The sequence below is a fragment of the Equus quagga genome, chromosome 5 (assembly GCF_021613505.1).
Source record: "Equus quagga isolate Etosha38 chromosome 5, UCLA_HA_Equagga_1.0, whole genome shotgun sequence".
NCBI lineage: Eukaryota > Metazoa > Chordata > Mammalia > Perissodactyla > Equidae > Equus > Equus quagga.
In genome coordinates, this window is record NC_060271.1 from 113539366 (window position 1) to 113556553 (window position 17188).

The 17188-nt window shown below is 52.7% G+C and overlaps 1 protein-coding gene across 1 annotated transcript in view; it reads right to left on the bottom strand.

The window, feature by feature from the left end:
- Positions 1 to 4029: 4029 nt before the first annotated feature.
- Positions 4030 to 17188, bottom strand: part of EHD3 (EH domain containing 3) — a 29286-nt gene continuing 16127 nt past the window's right edge. The window contains exons 4-6 of the mRNA XM_046663511.1: positions 9978 to 10390; positions 9127 to 9291; positions 4030 to 6196 (exon numbers count right to left, since the gene is read on the bottom strand). Coding sequence (XP_046519467.1) covers positions 5669 to 6196; positions 9127 to 9291; positions 9978 to 10390 — 1106 coding nt within the window. The 3' untranslated portion in view covers positions 4030 to 5668. The remainder of the gene's footprint in view (positions 6197 to 9126; positions 9292 to 9977; positions 10391 to 17188) is intronic.

The window sequence follows — 17188 nt, forward strand, 5'->3', positions numbered from 1 at the left end:
TCTGGGCCATGCATTCAATGCACTGGAGGATCTGCTATTACCTATGACATTCCTAGGTGGCCTGCATTGGAGCCAGGCTGTCATGCACCCTCCAAGCTCTCCCCAGTGAGTGCACCTTGAGTGTTCATAGCCTCCGTCAGCACCAGATCACGGTGGCTGGGAGACCAGGCAAGGACGCAAGGCTGTGTGTTTAGCCAGGTGAGGAGGCCACAGTAGGCCAGGGCCTGCAGGTACCCACAGGTATTCTCCGGGCCCCCAGCACCTTTCAGGTGTTCACTCTCTGTCAGCATTGCTCCTCCCAGAGCCGCCGCATCTCTTCCATTCTCTTTCCCTCTGTGCCTTTTGGGGCTTGGTTGCTTTCCTTCCTTCCCATCAGCAGGATTCCCGCCTCTTTCCTGAACCGCGCCTCTTCTAGCATATGCCAACAAAACTCTGTGTGCAGGGTGTTTACGTTAACAGCGAGTTTCCCATCTACAGTCTCCTTGTGTCCTCACGGTATCTCCGAAAGATTGAAATGATCCTGACTTAGGGGAAAATAAATGGAGCCACAGAGAGGCATGTGGCGTATCCTGGTGCTGGTTTTCAGGTGGCCTGACTGATTCCCCTGTCCCTGAACTTCCGGTCTCTTCTCCAAGTAATGCTGTGTGGGAATGGTGTGACATGCTGACCTGCCCTCAGGCCACGGTTGCCTCCATTATGCTTCAGTGATGTTCCCTGGGGTGGGGGTGGGGGAACTGCCCTTCCTGAAATTCTAAGGGAGGAGATAGAACTGCTACTTTTAACATTTCCTTATTTTATAGTCTCAAATGTTCTAAGTGCACACAAGCATACCCTCTGGATCTTTAGAAAAGGATTATTCCTTTGAAAATTCCCCAGCCATCATTCTTTCTGGAAAGCACTGCCATACCCTTTCCTCCTGACTTACCCAGTAAGAACCATTTCAATGTAGCCTCCCAACACACACACACACACACACACACATACACACACACACACACACACCCCTCGCTCAACAAAGACTCCCCTGCTACAGCCTGGGTCCCCTCTGCACATCGGGCACCAATGTTAGGTGGGCAAACGCCAGGTGGCACAAGGTCACTTACAGTGTTGTCACTAGTGCAGGCCACTGCTTCAACTGACCTCACAAACAAGACCTCTGGCTCCTTGAGTATAGAGGAGGCTGCAAAGCCAGGAAGCTGTTGTTATAGCTGCTGGGTCTGCCCCTGGCTTGATGGGCTTCAGGAAACTCTCCCGTGAGTATATCTGGTTGGCAGGACCTGAAATCACATCCTGAACCTGGCTGCAAGGGAGTCTGGGAATTGTAGTCTTCCTCTTTCTGACCTGTACACGCTCTGTTTAGGGTTTAGGCAGACAAATGCCCAGTCAATCCCCAGTGTCTGTATTATTGCAGAAAGGAGACAGACCCTATTAGTGTTTGACTCCATCAGTGCAAAGTTCTCCAGCTTAAAAAGTGATGTTCGTGACAATGTGAATGCATTTAATACTACTGAACTGTACGCTTAAAAATAGCTAAGATGGTGAATTTTAGGTTATGTGTATTTTAACACAATTGAAAAAAAGAAAAAAGTGCTATTGCAGAATATGGCTCAGACACGAAGCGATTTTGTTACATCTCCCATGCCTTCCTCCTCAGGTGGACTTGGTTCTTCAGGAGGCAGGAACTCAGACTCCTGGGAGACTTTCTCTCCTTTACACTTGCTCCAATGGTAGTCTTAAACTACTGGAAGAACTGACTAGGTACTTTGATTATGATAATCTAGGTTATGCCCACGTGGGTTAAAACCCATGACTATCAGCGGCTTAAAATTAAAACGACTGGGGTTTGTATCTTGTTCATGTCACCTGTCCAGTGCAGACTGGGAAGGGGGAAGGGATTGCAGAGTGTCCCAGAGACGTGGGCTGATCAGGGCTCCATCTTCACACCTGCTCCCACATGCATTCCTGGCGAGGCGGGAAAAGCAGAACGTGGTACACTTGCAAAGAAGGGACATGTTGTTTACACTCGTATTTCACCAACCAAAGCAAGGCACAGGGCTCGCTTAACTTCTAGGAGGTGGCAAATCCAATCCTCCCTGTGCCAGAAGGACCAGAGAACCAAAATGTGGTGAACAGCACTAATTCCCTTCAGTGGGAGGTCGAGGGGAGCACGTGCCCCCACATCCTTCCATTCCCCTCATCGCTGCAACCGGGATAACCTACATACCCCATTACCATTTTCTTTTCTTCTGGGCACTGAAAGTTTCAACTTTCAAGATACTGATAAAACTTTTACTTAAAAGTGGCCTGTGAAAAACCAGCACAGTCCCCAGAGGCAAAATTCTAATCACGCTTTTCCTCAAATACATCAGAGCTTTTCAGTCAGTCATGATTCTGCAGGCTGGGAATGCTGTGTGTTTACTTTTGTATAAAAACGCTGCCTATCTTCCTTGGATGAGAGGGTGAGATGATAGGCACAAGAGCGGACCCCAAAAGGTTTCTCAGGCTCAGCTCAAGTGCCACATCTTTATCCCAGGCTTTCTCCAACCACCTTCTCCCCAGGTGGAAGCTATTTCTGCCTCTCACGAGCCCTTGCTCTGCCTGCACTTTGCTGCCCCAGAACCTGTCATGGTCCCTCATTGTATTGTCAATATTTGTATAAATGCCTCACTTCCCTATGAAGTTGTGAGCTCTTTGACAGCAGGAACTTGATTTGATCCATCTAGAATTGTCCCTCCTGCACAGATGGCATCCATTAAGTATTTTTGAATATCTCAATGGATGAATTGCTATCTTCACCTTAGGGCCTTTCCTGCCAGAGGGTCTCAGTATCTTCTGAGTGAAAGAAAGAATGGATGGGTGGATGGATGGACAAACTAAAGAATAAAGGATTGAATACGTATGGAGGCCAGTTAGTATCTCATAGGGGAAATAAAGAAGCCTGTTCTCTCCAGATAGCTCTGCTGATTCTGACCAACTAACATGTAGGCTCTTGGAACAGAGAGCATAAATAGGAGTGGGGGTGACTCAGGGCAACCTCTCAGCACTCTGCAAATTGAGGCCAGGTCCTGCATCGCCAGCAGGGTCCCCTGCACCTGGACACAACGACTTTGGTCACGGTTTAGCTTTTAGGCGCTGGGGGCAAGCTTTGCTGGGGCAGGGGTGTGGGGTGTCGCTCTTCCTGTCTGACGATTTCTGTGGCCCAGGCTGAGTGGTGTGGGGAAGGGAGAGACAGGACAGTGGGGTCTCGAGGGATTCTTGCCTGTGAGACTGCCACGACGAGTCCCTGCTTTCCATATTAAATGCTTTCCAGGCTGAGGCATGAGGTCTCCCTAGGCCTCTATACAAGGTTAGTAGGTCAAGGCAGCAAGAGTCAGAGGGCCAGTCCCAGAGAAAGTAGTCCTCAACTGTCCCCTCACCCATTGAGAGGAGCCTCAAGCATTATTTCCTCTTTCTTGGGAGATGGGAGAAGTGTCATCACGGAATTCTCATGCCACATAGATCTCTCTGGGGTGGAGTCTTGAAGAAGGGAGGGAAAACAGGCAGGGAGACGTAAGGCAGGAAGGTGGTGCATGAAGTGGCGGGGGGGGGGGGGTGCAGTGAGGGGACTAACAGACACCCCTCTTTCTTCTAAAACAAAAAGACAGAAACTTCACCTCCCTCTGCTGTCTCCTTCCAATTTCTCCTTTAGCTCAAAGAAAGGCGTAGAGCTAAGAAATGGTCCCTTTGCTGGGCTTGACGCTCTATTTGAAGAAGGCTTTATTACATGTGAAAAAGCAATGTGTGGATGCAGAAGGAAGCCCCAAGGTTTGGGGACCATCTCCACTCGAGATTTCCAGGAAGCAATGGTTCCATGAAGTCAGCCTGGATAGTCACTGGGCCTGGACAGGCACCAGGCCAAGGGGATGCTACTGGCGGATGCTGGCTATGGGCAGACCAATCCTCTGCCAAAGATGCCAGGAGAATCCCTAAGTAAGAACCCAACCCCTCTCCCTCAGCCTCCCCTGGAATGATGCTTTGTGGCCAAGTGGGTACCAAAGGATAAATGTGATATATTAACAAGAATACTAATGACAAACGCACTGCAGTAGTGAGCACATAGATACATAGAATATTCTCTATAGTCTCAACATAGATATAAAATAAGTTATACTTGTTTTTGTTTTCCATCACAGTTAGAAGCATACCATACAAAGTGACCAGTTCAGTGGCCACGAAGCAAGGGAGAGACTATGAAGGAGGGAGTGGGGCACTGAGAATGGTGGGGATTTGCCAAGGACACTGCAGGGTCACTGGGTGTCCTGCAAGGAACAAGACCTCAGACCTCTCAAGTTGGCCTTCTGAGATTCAGCACGAGGTCCCACTTGCTAAGAGTTGGTGGCTGCACTGGAGCTGGGATGATTCAGGCTACTGGTGGGAGGTGGAGCAGAGACAGGCTCGAACATCATCCAGCAGGCCGGCCCACTCTCCTGCTGGCGCTGTTGGACTTCTGCAATTTTAGGGATGTGAGGCACACAGCCAGAAGGCACGGTTTGCTTCTGTGATGTGACAGATGGCCAGACTGATGGCCCACCAAATGCTGCCTAGCCCTTCTCCTTCACCAGCCTGTTGTGGGAGGCTGAGGGGACCTGCATGCTTGGCTTGTTCTCCATGATTCGTCATGGGCTAGCAGAGCTGGAATCCTGCACACATTGTCACAGCAGAGGGAAGACTCTGAACCCCTGGCTTTGAATCCTCTCTCCATCACGTGTGAGCTGTGATGTTGGGAAGGTCACTTAGAGTCTGAGACTCGGGCTCCTCATCTGCAAAATAGGGGGACTAAGGCATACTTCCCTGCGGGTAGCGAGGGCCACGTAGATAATGTACATAAAGTGCCTAACACGGTTCCTGGCGCACGGGAGGGTCTGGATACATGTAGTTGAGTATGAGCCTCCAAACATCAGAGGCCGGGTGGAAAGAATATGAATCTCACAAAATCTGGAATAAAACCACCTTGATCGGCTCTGAGTAGAGGATTAGAGGACAGTTTCTTTGCATTCTTTCCTGTCAATTTTTTCTCTTCTCCCTCCCTCACTGGGATTCTTTCAAATGAAGTGCCAACAGGGTTCAAATCCAGGTTTGTTGAGGCAGACAGAGCCTAAGTCTAGGAAAAAACAGCTCAGGGCCATGAACTCCAAGACTGGGACCTGGTTCCCCGAGGATGCTTCCCTCCTTGCCTCCCTCATTTCCCAGCCCCGGAGCAGATTTCACATTGGGAAGCCAAAGAGGGGGAGCGAGCACAGAAAACAACGTGAATTGCCTATGAAGTGAAAAGCCTTTCCATCTGCTCAGAGTCCAGGAAATCTGGAGGTGGGTGGGCCATCTGTGGGCAAGTGAACTGCCTCTCCGGGAGAAAGCAGGTCTCTGTGTAGGGGAAGACGGGAGGGAGAGAGGGATGGAGACCTAGGCTTGAAACCTGCGACCCTGGGAGTGCTCTTGTGCTTCTACCAATGCTGAGAACCTGTAGATGCCTCCAAACAAAGATCAGCCTGGAAACCTGGGGATCAGTGCCCTCTCTCATCTGCACTGCAGTTCTCAAGATCTGCACGCGAGTGCACGCGTGTGTGTGTGTCTCATCACCTCCCTCATTTCCTCTAACACCTGCCTGCTCTGAACCACCCCTTGTCCCTCATCACTCAGTGACTTTCCTCTTGGATGGGGGCAGGAGGTGCGCAGGCAGCTCATTGGGCAGCTCATGCCCCTCCAGCTTGACCTTAATGAGGTGGTTGGCCAGTGCGAACTCCTCATCATCCAACATGCCATCCTTGTCGATGTCAGCCAGCTTCCAGATCTTGCCCAGCACGCTGTTGGGCAGCTTGGAGCGGACCATCTCCTTCTTGGCATTAGCACCTGTGATCTTGCCGTCCACCGGTGACAAGGTGTAGAAGATCTCGTCATACATGGGCTTGTCTCTGGCCACCACCCACTCAGCATCATCGATGCCCTCCCCGGCCCCCTCCCCATAGCCGTGCCCAAAGGGACCATGAAGAGTGCCCTCGAACGCTCCACCCTTCACCATCTGGACGGGCCGCTGTGTCTCCTCCTGGCGCACCAGCACCATGAGCTGGGCAATGTCGTGGGCCAACATGTCGTCTACTGCCTCCAGCAGCTTGCTCTTCAGTGGCTGGAATTTGCTAAAGTCCTGGGCCTGCAGCTGGTCCTGGGAAGAGGGAGAGAACAGAAGGTGAGGATAAAGACAATGGAAGAAGATCCTTCCCCTTAGTGGGGACGTTGCCTTCTACTAATGCTGGAATGTCCATAGCCCTTTGGCCCGGAGGCTAAGCTGATCCACATCACAAAATAAAAAAACACATGAGAGAGGAGGAAGAAAAAGGCACATTGGCTCCAGGCAGAATTTGTCAGGAGAGAGTGGAACAGTTGCAGGGATGGGGGAAGAATTGGAAATCTGACAAATATTGGTTTGATTCATTATTTGAATTCTCTTTAATGTTGTTCTAGAAGGCAAATAATTAAATTTCTCTTTAAGTTACGTTTGGCTATTGCATGCTTCTTGAATCTCTGCCCCTCTGAGACTAGGCACGTGTGTCTCTCTCCTTTATTAAGGAGGTTACACTTGAAAACCCTGAGAATGCCTTCATGACATTATCTCACTAGCACCCCCAGCACCCTTCTGAGGGAGGGAAACCACATTTTATCCCCATTTAGGGAATGAAAAACTGAGGTATAGGCAACTAAAAATAAGTCATAATAGAAGCCAAGGGTCATTCCCAAATTAGCAGTTCTTAATCAGGATGATCACTGGAGTTACCTGGAGAGAGTTTGCAAATATCAGCTTCTTGCCCCAGGGTTCTGACATAGTAGACACGGCAGACATGCAGATTTTGTGAAATCTCCCCTCCTTGCCTTCCCACAACACTCACACCACACAGCAAAAGAAATAGGCTCCATTTTGCACATTTTTGCAATTTTGAAAGGTCCTGCTTCTGGAATACCCAGCTTCTCCTTGGCCTCCATAGTAACAAGGTGAGAGCTTTCCGCTCCTGCCTTGGCTCTGGCCACAGCAATCTCAGGATGCTGGGCAGAGGCCAGTGCGCAGGGGACAGTGTCAAGGACAAGCACATGGAGTAAACTGCAGAAAAATTCAGACGACACTCACAGCTACATTTCAAGAGCAAGTGTTAGCTTGGGCATTTCTCACCTCCCTTCCAGGGCAGGGCTGAACCAGGGAGGCAGGTGGGGGCTGGGAGGGGGGGTGGAGGGCAGAACCTCAGGCATAACCTCTCAAGGTCCCTTGCATCTCTCCTAGTCTGTCCATATCTAGGTGTGTTTGGTGGGCTCCCAAGTAAGGGTCCCAATATTTTCCAGGGGACACAGTGGGTACTCCCATCACCCCACCCATTTGCCCATAGGACAGCCATTTACATTATCGATTCAGCTACCTACCTACAGAACCTACCATCAGACTGACAAATAAATGAGAAGGGGAAATCATTTATGTTGTGAAAGGATTCCTCACATCAAAAAATGGTCCCTTTCAAATGTCATCTTCCCAAATGTTTGCTTACAGATCATTACATTCTTAACAGAAAGAGAAACTAAAAGTTAAAGTTTTCTAAGCCACAGCTGATTGAGAGACCCAAATTATGTTAAAGTAATTCTGAAATTAGTGATTGGCTCTAATTAGATATATGAACGAATGCATACTTTGTTCGTTAGGTATATGAACAAATGTATACTTTGAATGTTTATTTTTTTCTATTTATATTATCAGACAGGAAACTGAAAATGCCCAATTGGGACTATGGTGATGTTCTGAAATCCTAGTCTTTGTTTTTTTCTTCTTCTTCTCCCCAAAGCCCCCCAGTACATAGTTGTATATTCTAGTTGTAGGTCCTTCTGGCTGTGCTGTGTGGGACGCCACCTCAGCGTGGCTTGATGAGCAGTGCTGGGTCTGCACCCAGGATCTGAACCAGTGAAACCCTGGGCCACCGAAGTGGAGCACACAAACTTAACCACTTGGCCATTGGGTCAGCCCCATGAAACCCTAGTCTTAAACTGAGAAACTGGTTCCCAAGCTAAAGACCAAAAGCAGCAACAAGAGCAAGAACAATATTACTACTGCATCAGCTGCTATTTTTTTCTGTAATTCCCTAATTCTTAAACACTTTTTATTTTAAAATAATTACAGAATCACAAGATTTGCAAAAATTGTACACAGGTAGGTCCTGTACCTCACCACCCAGGTTCCCCCAGTGGCGACATCTTACCTAACTTGCCACTGCATTGTCAGGGCACAGTCCGTGGCAGGCTCTGTGCCAAGTGCCTTGCAAATATTATCTCACTGATGCTCACAACATCCATATGAGGCGGGTGCTTCCGGAGCCTCAGTTTACAGGTGAAGAGACAGAGGCTCAGAGCGGATCCAGTTAGTATGTTGTCGTGGTTTCCTGCTTGGACCATGAGGACAGTTCCTGGCTTTAACTAGCAGCCGATGTGAACACTACACTCAGAAAACTGCAGGCAATTAATTACAAAGGTTAGTTACCTTTGTAAACCTCAGTTTGCTCATCTGTAACCGGAGGGTGACAATGCCTCCCTCAGAGGACTGATGTGGGGAATAACATGAGAAACCATGTGTGATGGGCCCTGGTCCAAGAAAGGGGCCTACAGTATGCCCCCAAAATGGCAAGCTCCTCTGCGGACACCTCTCTTCTGTGGCTTGTGTCCCAAATTGCTCCCAAGCGGGAACCTGGAGGTTAAGTTACACACTTGAGGGCCTGGAGCACCTTTGTCAGGTGACTTGTCCAATTTCACATCACATGGCAAGGATTCCAAGCCTGTGGTGGCTGCGACCGGAGAAAGTCATAAACTGGAGGTATCAGACCCCAACCACCATGTAACACCCCGGCCCACTGGGGGCGCTGGGGCTCGGTGTTTCTCCCCAGGTCCACACATGACACCTGCTGGGCGACAGCCCAGCAGGGAAGACAGACCTAGGGCCATCTCCCACCTTCCGATTCTGGTTGAGTTTCCATCTGGGGCATCCAAGGGTGGCCTACTCCACACTCAGCTTGCTCAGCCAGCTCATGTGACATTGTCCCTTGTCCTGGAGCCCCAGACCCTGGTTACCTGCATCTTCTTCACACTGGGAAAGTCCCCAGGTGAGATCTGGTGTTCCCGCTCGATCCGGCCATAAATCTCAGCCAGGTTGTTCACCAGCTCCTTCTTCTTGTTTTCCTTTCCAAACACGGAGGGCATCTCCTTCTTCAGAGAGCTGATGATGTAGGCATGGACCTGAGAGACAGGCAGAGAGAGACCTTCGGATCAAGAACTTTGATTCGTTCCTGCCCTCTAGAGTGACTCTCACCCCATCTCCTCCCATAAATCCCTCCTCTTCTCCTGCTCCTACTTCTGAAATAATTTCTGTCTCCACCCTCTCGCTCCCACGATGGTTGCAGCACTGAGCTGTTTTCCTAGATCGCGTGGGAAAGGCGGGATTAGGGGCAGGTTAAGGTCAAGGCAGTAACAGGGCTGGTAATGCTGGTGACGATGTTGATGACGAAGAAGACAGTAACGACAGCTAACATTCTGAACACTTCTGACGATGCCAGGTGCTGTCATGAGGGCTTTCACATTCTTTACTCTACATCATCCTCCAACAAGCCTCTCACTTTATAGCTGTGCACAGACTGAGGCCTTGCTGGGGTTGGCATCACATAGCTAGTAAACAGTGGAGTTGGGCTCCAATCTGGCCATCTGACGTCAGGGCCCATGATCCCATCACCACCACACCATCCTGCCCCCCAGCTGCCAGAGCTGGCAAGCCTGATGCTCACGATGCAGTAGTTATAGGACACTCTTGTATGGGCAGGCAATAGCTCAGGGTTGCAGGCAGCAGCCCTCAGTTCTTGCAGCTGACTGTCCCACTCCAAACCCTGAGCCCCACCTCTGTTGCCCATCTCCCCAGGGGGCAGCCTCACCTTGGCCAGCCTGGCTCTCTTGATGAGGTCGTTGAGTTTGCGCAGGGCAGCGTTTCGGGGCAGACTCTGGATGTCTCTGAAAAGGTCCTGCTCCTCGGCCTCAAAGAGTTTCCGATTGTCGGGGATGAGAAGGGGGTGGGACCAGAAGGAGCCAATGTAGACCCGAATCACCTCTGGGGTGTTCACAATCTTCCCCAGGGACCACATGAGGGCCCCGTACACCCGCATCAGCTGCTGCGTCTCAATCTGGTCGGCCTTGTTCAGCACCACCCGCATCTTGTCCTCGTGGTTCTTGAGGGCCTTGATGACTTCCGAGAATTCATCAGAGATGTCCAGCTTGTGGGCATCAAACAGCAGGATGATGCGGTCGACCCGCTCAGCGAACCACTCGAGGACAGCTGCAAAGTCATACCCTGTCGGCAGAGGGACAGTCAGGGGGAGGGGCCTTTGGGTACAGGGTCGGGGTTTGGGGAGGTAGCCAGGGTCAGTAGAAATAACATGGTCTTGGGGGTCAGATCTGGGTTCAAATTCCAGCTCTTCTGCATTTTCACTATTTGGCTTTCAGCAAGTTACTCAGTGCTTCCGAGTCAGTGTTTTTCCATCTATAAATGGGCCTACTAACAGTACTTAGTTAATACAATTACAGGGACTAAATACTCAGAGCCTAGCACAAAGCTGCTCAGTAAATGCTAGTTATTAGTAACATTATTCCCATTTGGTCTTCACATTCAAGGAAAGGGGCCCTCTCCATTAAGGGACAGGCCCAGGAAAGTGTTTCGGGGGCCAAGCTCTGCCTAGTAACAAGGTGAGGGCGTTGTTAGTGCCACCTAGAGATGGTCGCCCAGTGACTCAGCCGAGACCACCCTGCCTGTAGGAGGCAGCCGGTGGGACAGGTACCCAGCTCTCCAAGCCCAAGTTCAATGGTTGCTCCGGCTGGCAAGACGTTCACATCATGGTCTCATTTCACCCTCATGACACCCTCTGCGGTAGGCAAAGTGAGGAGTATCAGTCCCACTTTCCAGAGGAGGAAACTGAGGTTCAGAGATGAGGTGAGAGTCAAACAGCCGGCAAAGGGTGGAGCCAGGACTGGACTGGACCCCATCACCCAGGCCCTGGGCTCCCTGCACGGTACAAGAGGGCCGCCGCCTGTGCCTGGCCGCCTCCCTGCCTCCCTGCCCTCCCCTCCCCAGCTCACTGGCCCAGCCAGCAGCCCCACAGAGCCCGGAGGCCCCGCGCATTCCTGCCCCAGGTGAGCCTGCAGCCTGTGCCCCTCCCCTCCTCCGTGCCCAGGGAGGGCTCCCGCCTATTTTCAACCTTCCCTTCAGCACAGCCAGGTGGAGGGTGGCTCTCACCTACCAAAAGCAGTCCCTCAGAGCTGTGGACAGCAAGGATACCAGACGGCTCAGAAAATCAGGCCACCTGACCCCCCGTCCCAACTCCACCCTGGAAAACAGGTCACAGCTCTGCTGCTCTGGCACCTGGAACCAGCAGGCTTGCCCTCCCAGTAACTGGAAGGACAGCAGGGCTCAGAGGCCCCTGGCACTCTGCCAAGACCTAGTCCCAGATCTGGCCTGACAAGGATTTTAGCTGCAGTGTGCAGGCCTGGGGAGGGCTGCTGGGAAAAGCGTGGCTGCTCCCTCCCACCTGTGCAGCACACTTTGGTGTTCACAGAGGCACCCTGGCTCACATCAGCCGCTCAAAGCCTGCTGGGCAGCCAGAGCCGCCAGCACTGGGCTCTTTACTGACAAGAAAATGCAGGCTCAGAGAGGGCACGGCAGCGATGGGGTCAGAGCCAGGACCAGAACTCAGGTCTTCAACCCCAAGTCTGGCACTCCAGCCACCCCTCCGGGGCTGGGGAAGCTAAGGGGCCTGTGAAGCTGCAGGGGAGAGAAGAGGCTCCCAAGCTCCAAACTCTCCAACCCTGAGGGCACCAGCCTGGCAGGAGGCGGCTTCGCTGCCACAGCATGGAGGGGGTAAGGACAAGTCCCCGCAATCTGACCAGCCCCCTGCTCGGGGTGGGGTGGGAGAGTTACAGCACCAGGTCAGTGCGGCAGAACAGGACGGCCCCCTGCCCGTTCCTGTCCCCACGCTGGGTCAGGTGCCCCTCAGTTCTCTCACAGTGCTCGGGGAGACATCTGTCCCTCTGCTCACTCACGGAAGTCACCAGGCTGAGTGCCTCCACTGCACTGGGAGCCGGCAGGGCGGGCGGCACTCATCCTTCTCCACTTGCCCTGCACCCAGCATAGCGCCCGGCACACAGTAGGTGCTCTATCAGGATTTGTGAACAGAACTGACACGTGAGCCCTGTTCTGCCTTTTATATCAGGGGACAGTGAACGTTATCTCCAGGCCTCAGTTTTTTTCTGCTCTCTGAATGGGAACCCGCCAGACCCCACCACGGGGTCATTGTGAGGATCCAATCGAAGAAGAGGATGCAGGTGAAATTGTTTGCGTGTGACCTGGCTGTTCCTATTGCTCTGCCCTTTTATAAAGAGCTCCTTGTAAGCACCAGTTTCCATGAGATGTTGTGCTCTGAAGGGGTCACCTGAGGGGCACTGGCCTGGGAAAGCTCACCTCTAGTTTCCGCTCAGCCATTAACTTGCTGTGTGTCCTTGGGCAAGCAGCCTCCCCTCTCTGGTCCTTGGTCTGTCTGCCTGTCAAGCCAGGGGGTTGGATTGGAAGATCTCCGTGCTTCCTTTCTCAGTTCACAATTCCCTACTTCTAAGACTCGAGGTGTGAGGGGTGAGGGTGGGGAGTACACCAGGATGGATGGAGATCAGACACAAGGAAGCCGTTGCAGGCAGCGAGAAAGAAGGCTGAGGCCTCCCATCTTAAATGCTTCGGGCTGCCTATGTGAAGTCTGATCCTGCCTGAGGACACGCAGACGGGCTTCCAGGAAGCCTTTCTAGGATTTTATAAGCACAGAGGCCTCCTATTCATCCTGCTGCTTTTGCAAATTCTGCACGCTCTGCCAAGCTGCTATCAAATTGCCACGTCAGTAACGCCAGGCACTTTCTCCCCAGGACGACTGTGCGGGCCCCGAGAATCCAGCAACGCCACCATGGGCTTCCTCTGAAGCTTGGCCCCCTGTCCCTGGCTATTCAGAGCCTAGCAGCCTCCAGGATGAGTATTTTATTGTTTCCTGACTGGGCTTATGCCTACCCAGGAAGGGGAGCATCCGAAAGGCGTGAACTGGACCCATTAAGGAAAAGGCACAGGACTAGTTCTCCCATTTATTTTCTGGGCAGCCTTGGACAAGTCTGAACCTCAATTTTCTCAGCTGTAAAATGGGGATACCAATACCAAGGGATTGATGAGGGGTCAGTGATAGAGCCATGGCAACAGGGTCCAATAGCAGAGGGAGGGCCTGGACTCAGTGTGGAGATAACAGGCCCCTTTCCCTCACTGGTCCCGGGAACGGCTCTGAGACCTCCACAGGAGCTCTGAGCACCTGCAGCGGCCCGAGTGCTCGTGAGATGTGGGCTAGCGGGCAGGGGGATTCAAGCCCCAAGGGTCTGAACGGCGAAGCTGGTATTGCTGGAGTTATGTATAGGTACAGCAAGTCTGCTGGCTCTGGGGGATCCGATCTGCAGGCATCAGGCCCAGAGTCGGGGCAGCCTGCAGGAATCTGGGGCTCCCCACTGCCCCCTGGCCTCCAGAGGACTGGGAAGAAAGCTTTTCTTAGTAATGCCAGGCAGGAGGAAATCAACGAGACAAACACAATAAGCAAGAAAACTTAATCACCCACCAGCTTCCTTCTCTGCTGTGCAATAGAAGGGTGCTGACAGGCAGCAAGTTTCTCTGTATTTTCAACCACAAGATCTCATTTGAGCCTCATAACTTTCCATATGCCAAGAGACAAACATGACACACACATCTTACGGGGAGGGGAGAGGGCACAGAGAGGTTAAGGAGCTTGCCCAAGCTCACAAAATCAGGGGTGGCAAACACAGGACTAGGACCAGGATCATTGACTCCTGTCCATGATCCCTTCTTGCTCAGAGGACCGAGCTCTCAAACCAGGCACACTTGTAGGGGGTAGTCCCATTCCACCTCAAAAAATCTTTTTGAAGATTTAAAGACATTTTAGAAGAGTAAAAAGGCATCAATTTCCAAAATGTAGGAAGAGCTCTGATAACAATAGGGAACAAATGCCACACTACATGGCCCCCAGAAGAAACCCTGAAAAATGGCCCAGCAGACTCATCACAGGCCTCCAGATGAGCACCAGGCTGTCAACAAGCCCTTCCGAAGAGAGTCAGGACTCTGCTGCTCTGCCCCGGCACGTGAGGCCCACATGGGCGTGTGTGTAAATCATGTAGCCCAGGGGCCCCTAAGTGCAGGCCCTGCTCCAATGAGGGCGCCAGGGCCAAGCCAGGGATGCGAGGCTGCGAGGTCAGCCCAGACCCCTCAAGGTCCCCTGGGAGACTTGTAGATGAGTTTGTCATCTCTGCTTTCTTCCTAGGCAGGAGATGAGCATGTGCTGAAATCTTGAGCAGGATCATGATCAGGAGATCGAGTCCTCAGCCAGTTTTGTGACCTGGGCAAGGTTTTTATCTGTTCTGGCCCTGCTGAGCTCACCTGTGCAGAAAGAGGTCTGCAGGGGATGGTGTGAGCACCATGCCCAGGGGCTGCTTTCCAAGGGAGGGGGCTGTGGGGACTTCTAGCTGAGAAGCAGCCGGAAACGGTTCCCGAGTATGAGGACACTCAGGCTTCCGGAGCCTCCCACTTCCGTGGCAGCCTCCCTCCTTCCCAGTAATGAGCCCTGGGCTGGGCACATCCTGTCACTTCCCCCCAGTGCAGCTTCACCCAGAGTCAAGTGCCAGCCTGGGACCACCCGGGGTTCAGGTTCCCAGATGTCCCTTGCTTCCTCTCTTCCCGCAAGACACCACCCTCAGGCCCGGGCGGAGGGGTCACAGCTGAGCAAGGATCATACTTTGCCCAGCTCTGGCTTGGGCCTGAGTGCTCCTTCCCATGGAGCCTGAGGCCTGGGCAGCCCTTGGCAGCAGCTCACTTTTCAGAATGCGCACACTGGGGCCACTGGCGCAGGGGTGGCTCTGTGCACATTTGATAAAGTGCCCCTCTTTTCTGGTGAGACACAGCCCTGCGCTTGGTGTGAGGCTTGGCGAGCAGAACGTGGGCTAGATTTCAGACTCCACATGCCCCCGGCTGGGTGTGCTTGTGCAGGCGGCAGTCTGCAGGACTATCCATGGAGCTCGGTCCTGCCCTGGGCCAGAGGAAGGGAAGGAAGAAGCACCAAATCTGTGCTGAGCGCCCCAGGCAAGGAGCCATATAAAGCGTTTATTTCTGTGCACACACTTGTGTGTGTGTGTGTGTGTGTGTGTGTGGAGGCAAGTGTGGATGTGGGGGTGTATATGTGTGTAGGTATAAACGGGAACTCCAGGTTCTATGGCTGATTGTGAGGAGGGTGAGGAGCAACTCTGCATATTGGAAACTCTCCTCATTTGGGGTCCCCTTGATATTTGAGGATGTCTAAGGCACCCCCCCCCATTTTCTGGTCTCCTTGGGGTGCTGAGGTCAGCACTGCCCGAGGCTGGTGACGCAGTGCTGGTGGCCCAGCTCCCAGCTCTTGTTTTTGTCACAGGCTGCTTTTGCTAGCGTCTGCATTTACAGTCTGGACTCAGGAGGGCAGAGAACAAACTGGCCTGGGTAGCCGCTCATGGGGCCATCACTTCTCCCAGAGATGGTGCTTAGTCAGTGTGGGATGGGAGGGAATACAAAGGGCAGGCAATAAAACCAAGCACTCAATATGCATAGGGCAGCCACTGAAGTCCAAAGATGAAGGCAGGAGAGAAGGCAGAGGAACATGAAAAGAATGGAATAGGACAGAAGCTGAGAAGAGCCTGAGTCCCTGAAGCAGGGCTGTCAGATATAGCTACACAGGCTGTGCACTGCACAACTGCAAGGGAGGCCATAAGCATAGATAACCCTGGGTTGTATAATAGGCAGCCCTGGCTGGCAGATAAAGGGGAAAGAAGGGAGCTCGCTGTGATCCAGAGCCAGAGCTGATGTCTGTGTTTCCATTATCATCTGTGGACCTCACAAGGTCATAAGATGAGTATCATTACTCCTTGTCACACATGAGGACCCTAAGGCTCAGGAGAAATTGTGACCTGCTGAGACCTACATAGGTTCTAAAACCCAGGGCTCTCATTTCCCTGTCCAGGGCTCCTGGAGGCCCCAGAGGCTGGAGTCCTCCTCGGACGCACGTGTTAGGCTGCACAGGCCTTGCAGGTGCAGGAGTCACCTACCCCCGAGGTGGTTCTAACGGAGAGCTTTTGGCTCTGCTGAGCCTCCCTTGAGGAGACACACGCTGCCCGTGTGAAACAGTAAATCCGCTTTGGGCCTAAACTCAGGATGAACTCAGATGAAGCCTGGGGTGGGGGCTCAGGGGGAGGCCTTGTTGGGAGTGTTTAGGGAAGCCAGACAGAGAGCCATCCAAGCTGCTGCCCCACAGGGAGCCAGGCGCTGACAAAGCGCATGTAGGCCAGAAGGAGCAGGGGGTGAGCTGCCCCTCTCTGCCCACGGCCAAGCGTTTTATGGCTTCAGACCAGCTCCCCCTCACCCCCTGCACACCATACAGCCAGAGCCAGGGAGCTCAGGGCCCAGGCTCCCCAGACCCCCTTCACTGGGACCGTCTATAGACATCCCACTTTCGTGGACCGGCCGCCAATGACATGAAGTGTTAACACAGTTTCTGAGGCCCTCTCCTGACCCCTCTTCTATCCAGGCCTCACCTCCTCAGGGAACTGGGAGCGAAGGAAGGAGGAGCAGAGCTTTCCTGCTGGAGCCTGTGGCCCACCCTTCCCTCCCACCTGCTCCAGAATGAGGCCCCAGGAAGAGGAGGGTCTGTCTTCCCTTCAGGACAGACGAGCGGTCATACGGTCCTTGAGCAGGCTGCTGACCCAGGGGCCTCTCCTGCTGTCTTTCCCCTCTATCTCCAGTCAGGGCTGCTGGATCCACTCACACAGCCATGCTGGACCCCCAAAGAGCCCAGTCCGGTCCTGCCACTCAATGCCTGCCCTCATCAGGGAGCGGCCCGACAAGAGAGCTGCTGTCTTCCAAGGGGAAGCTGAGGCGGCTCCCAGGAGCTCTGGACAGAAGCCCAGTCCTGGCACTAGAAGCCTGCGCTGGGTCAGCGCCTGCAGCACCCCGGCCTCATCAGTACAGCCACTGTCCAGACATGGCCTG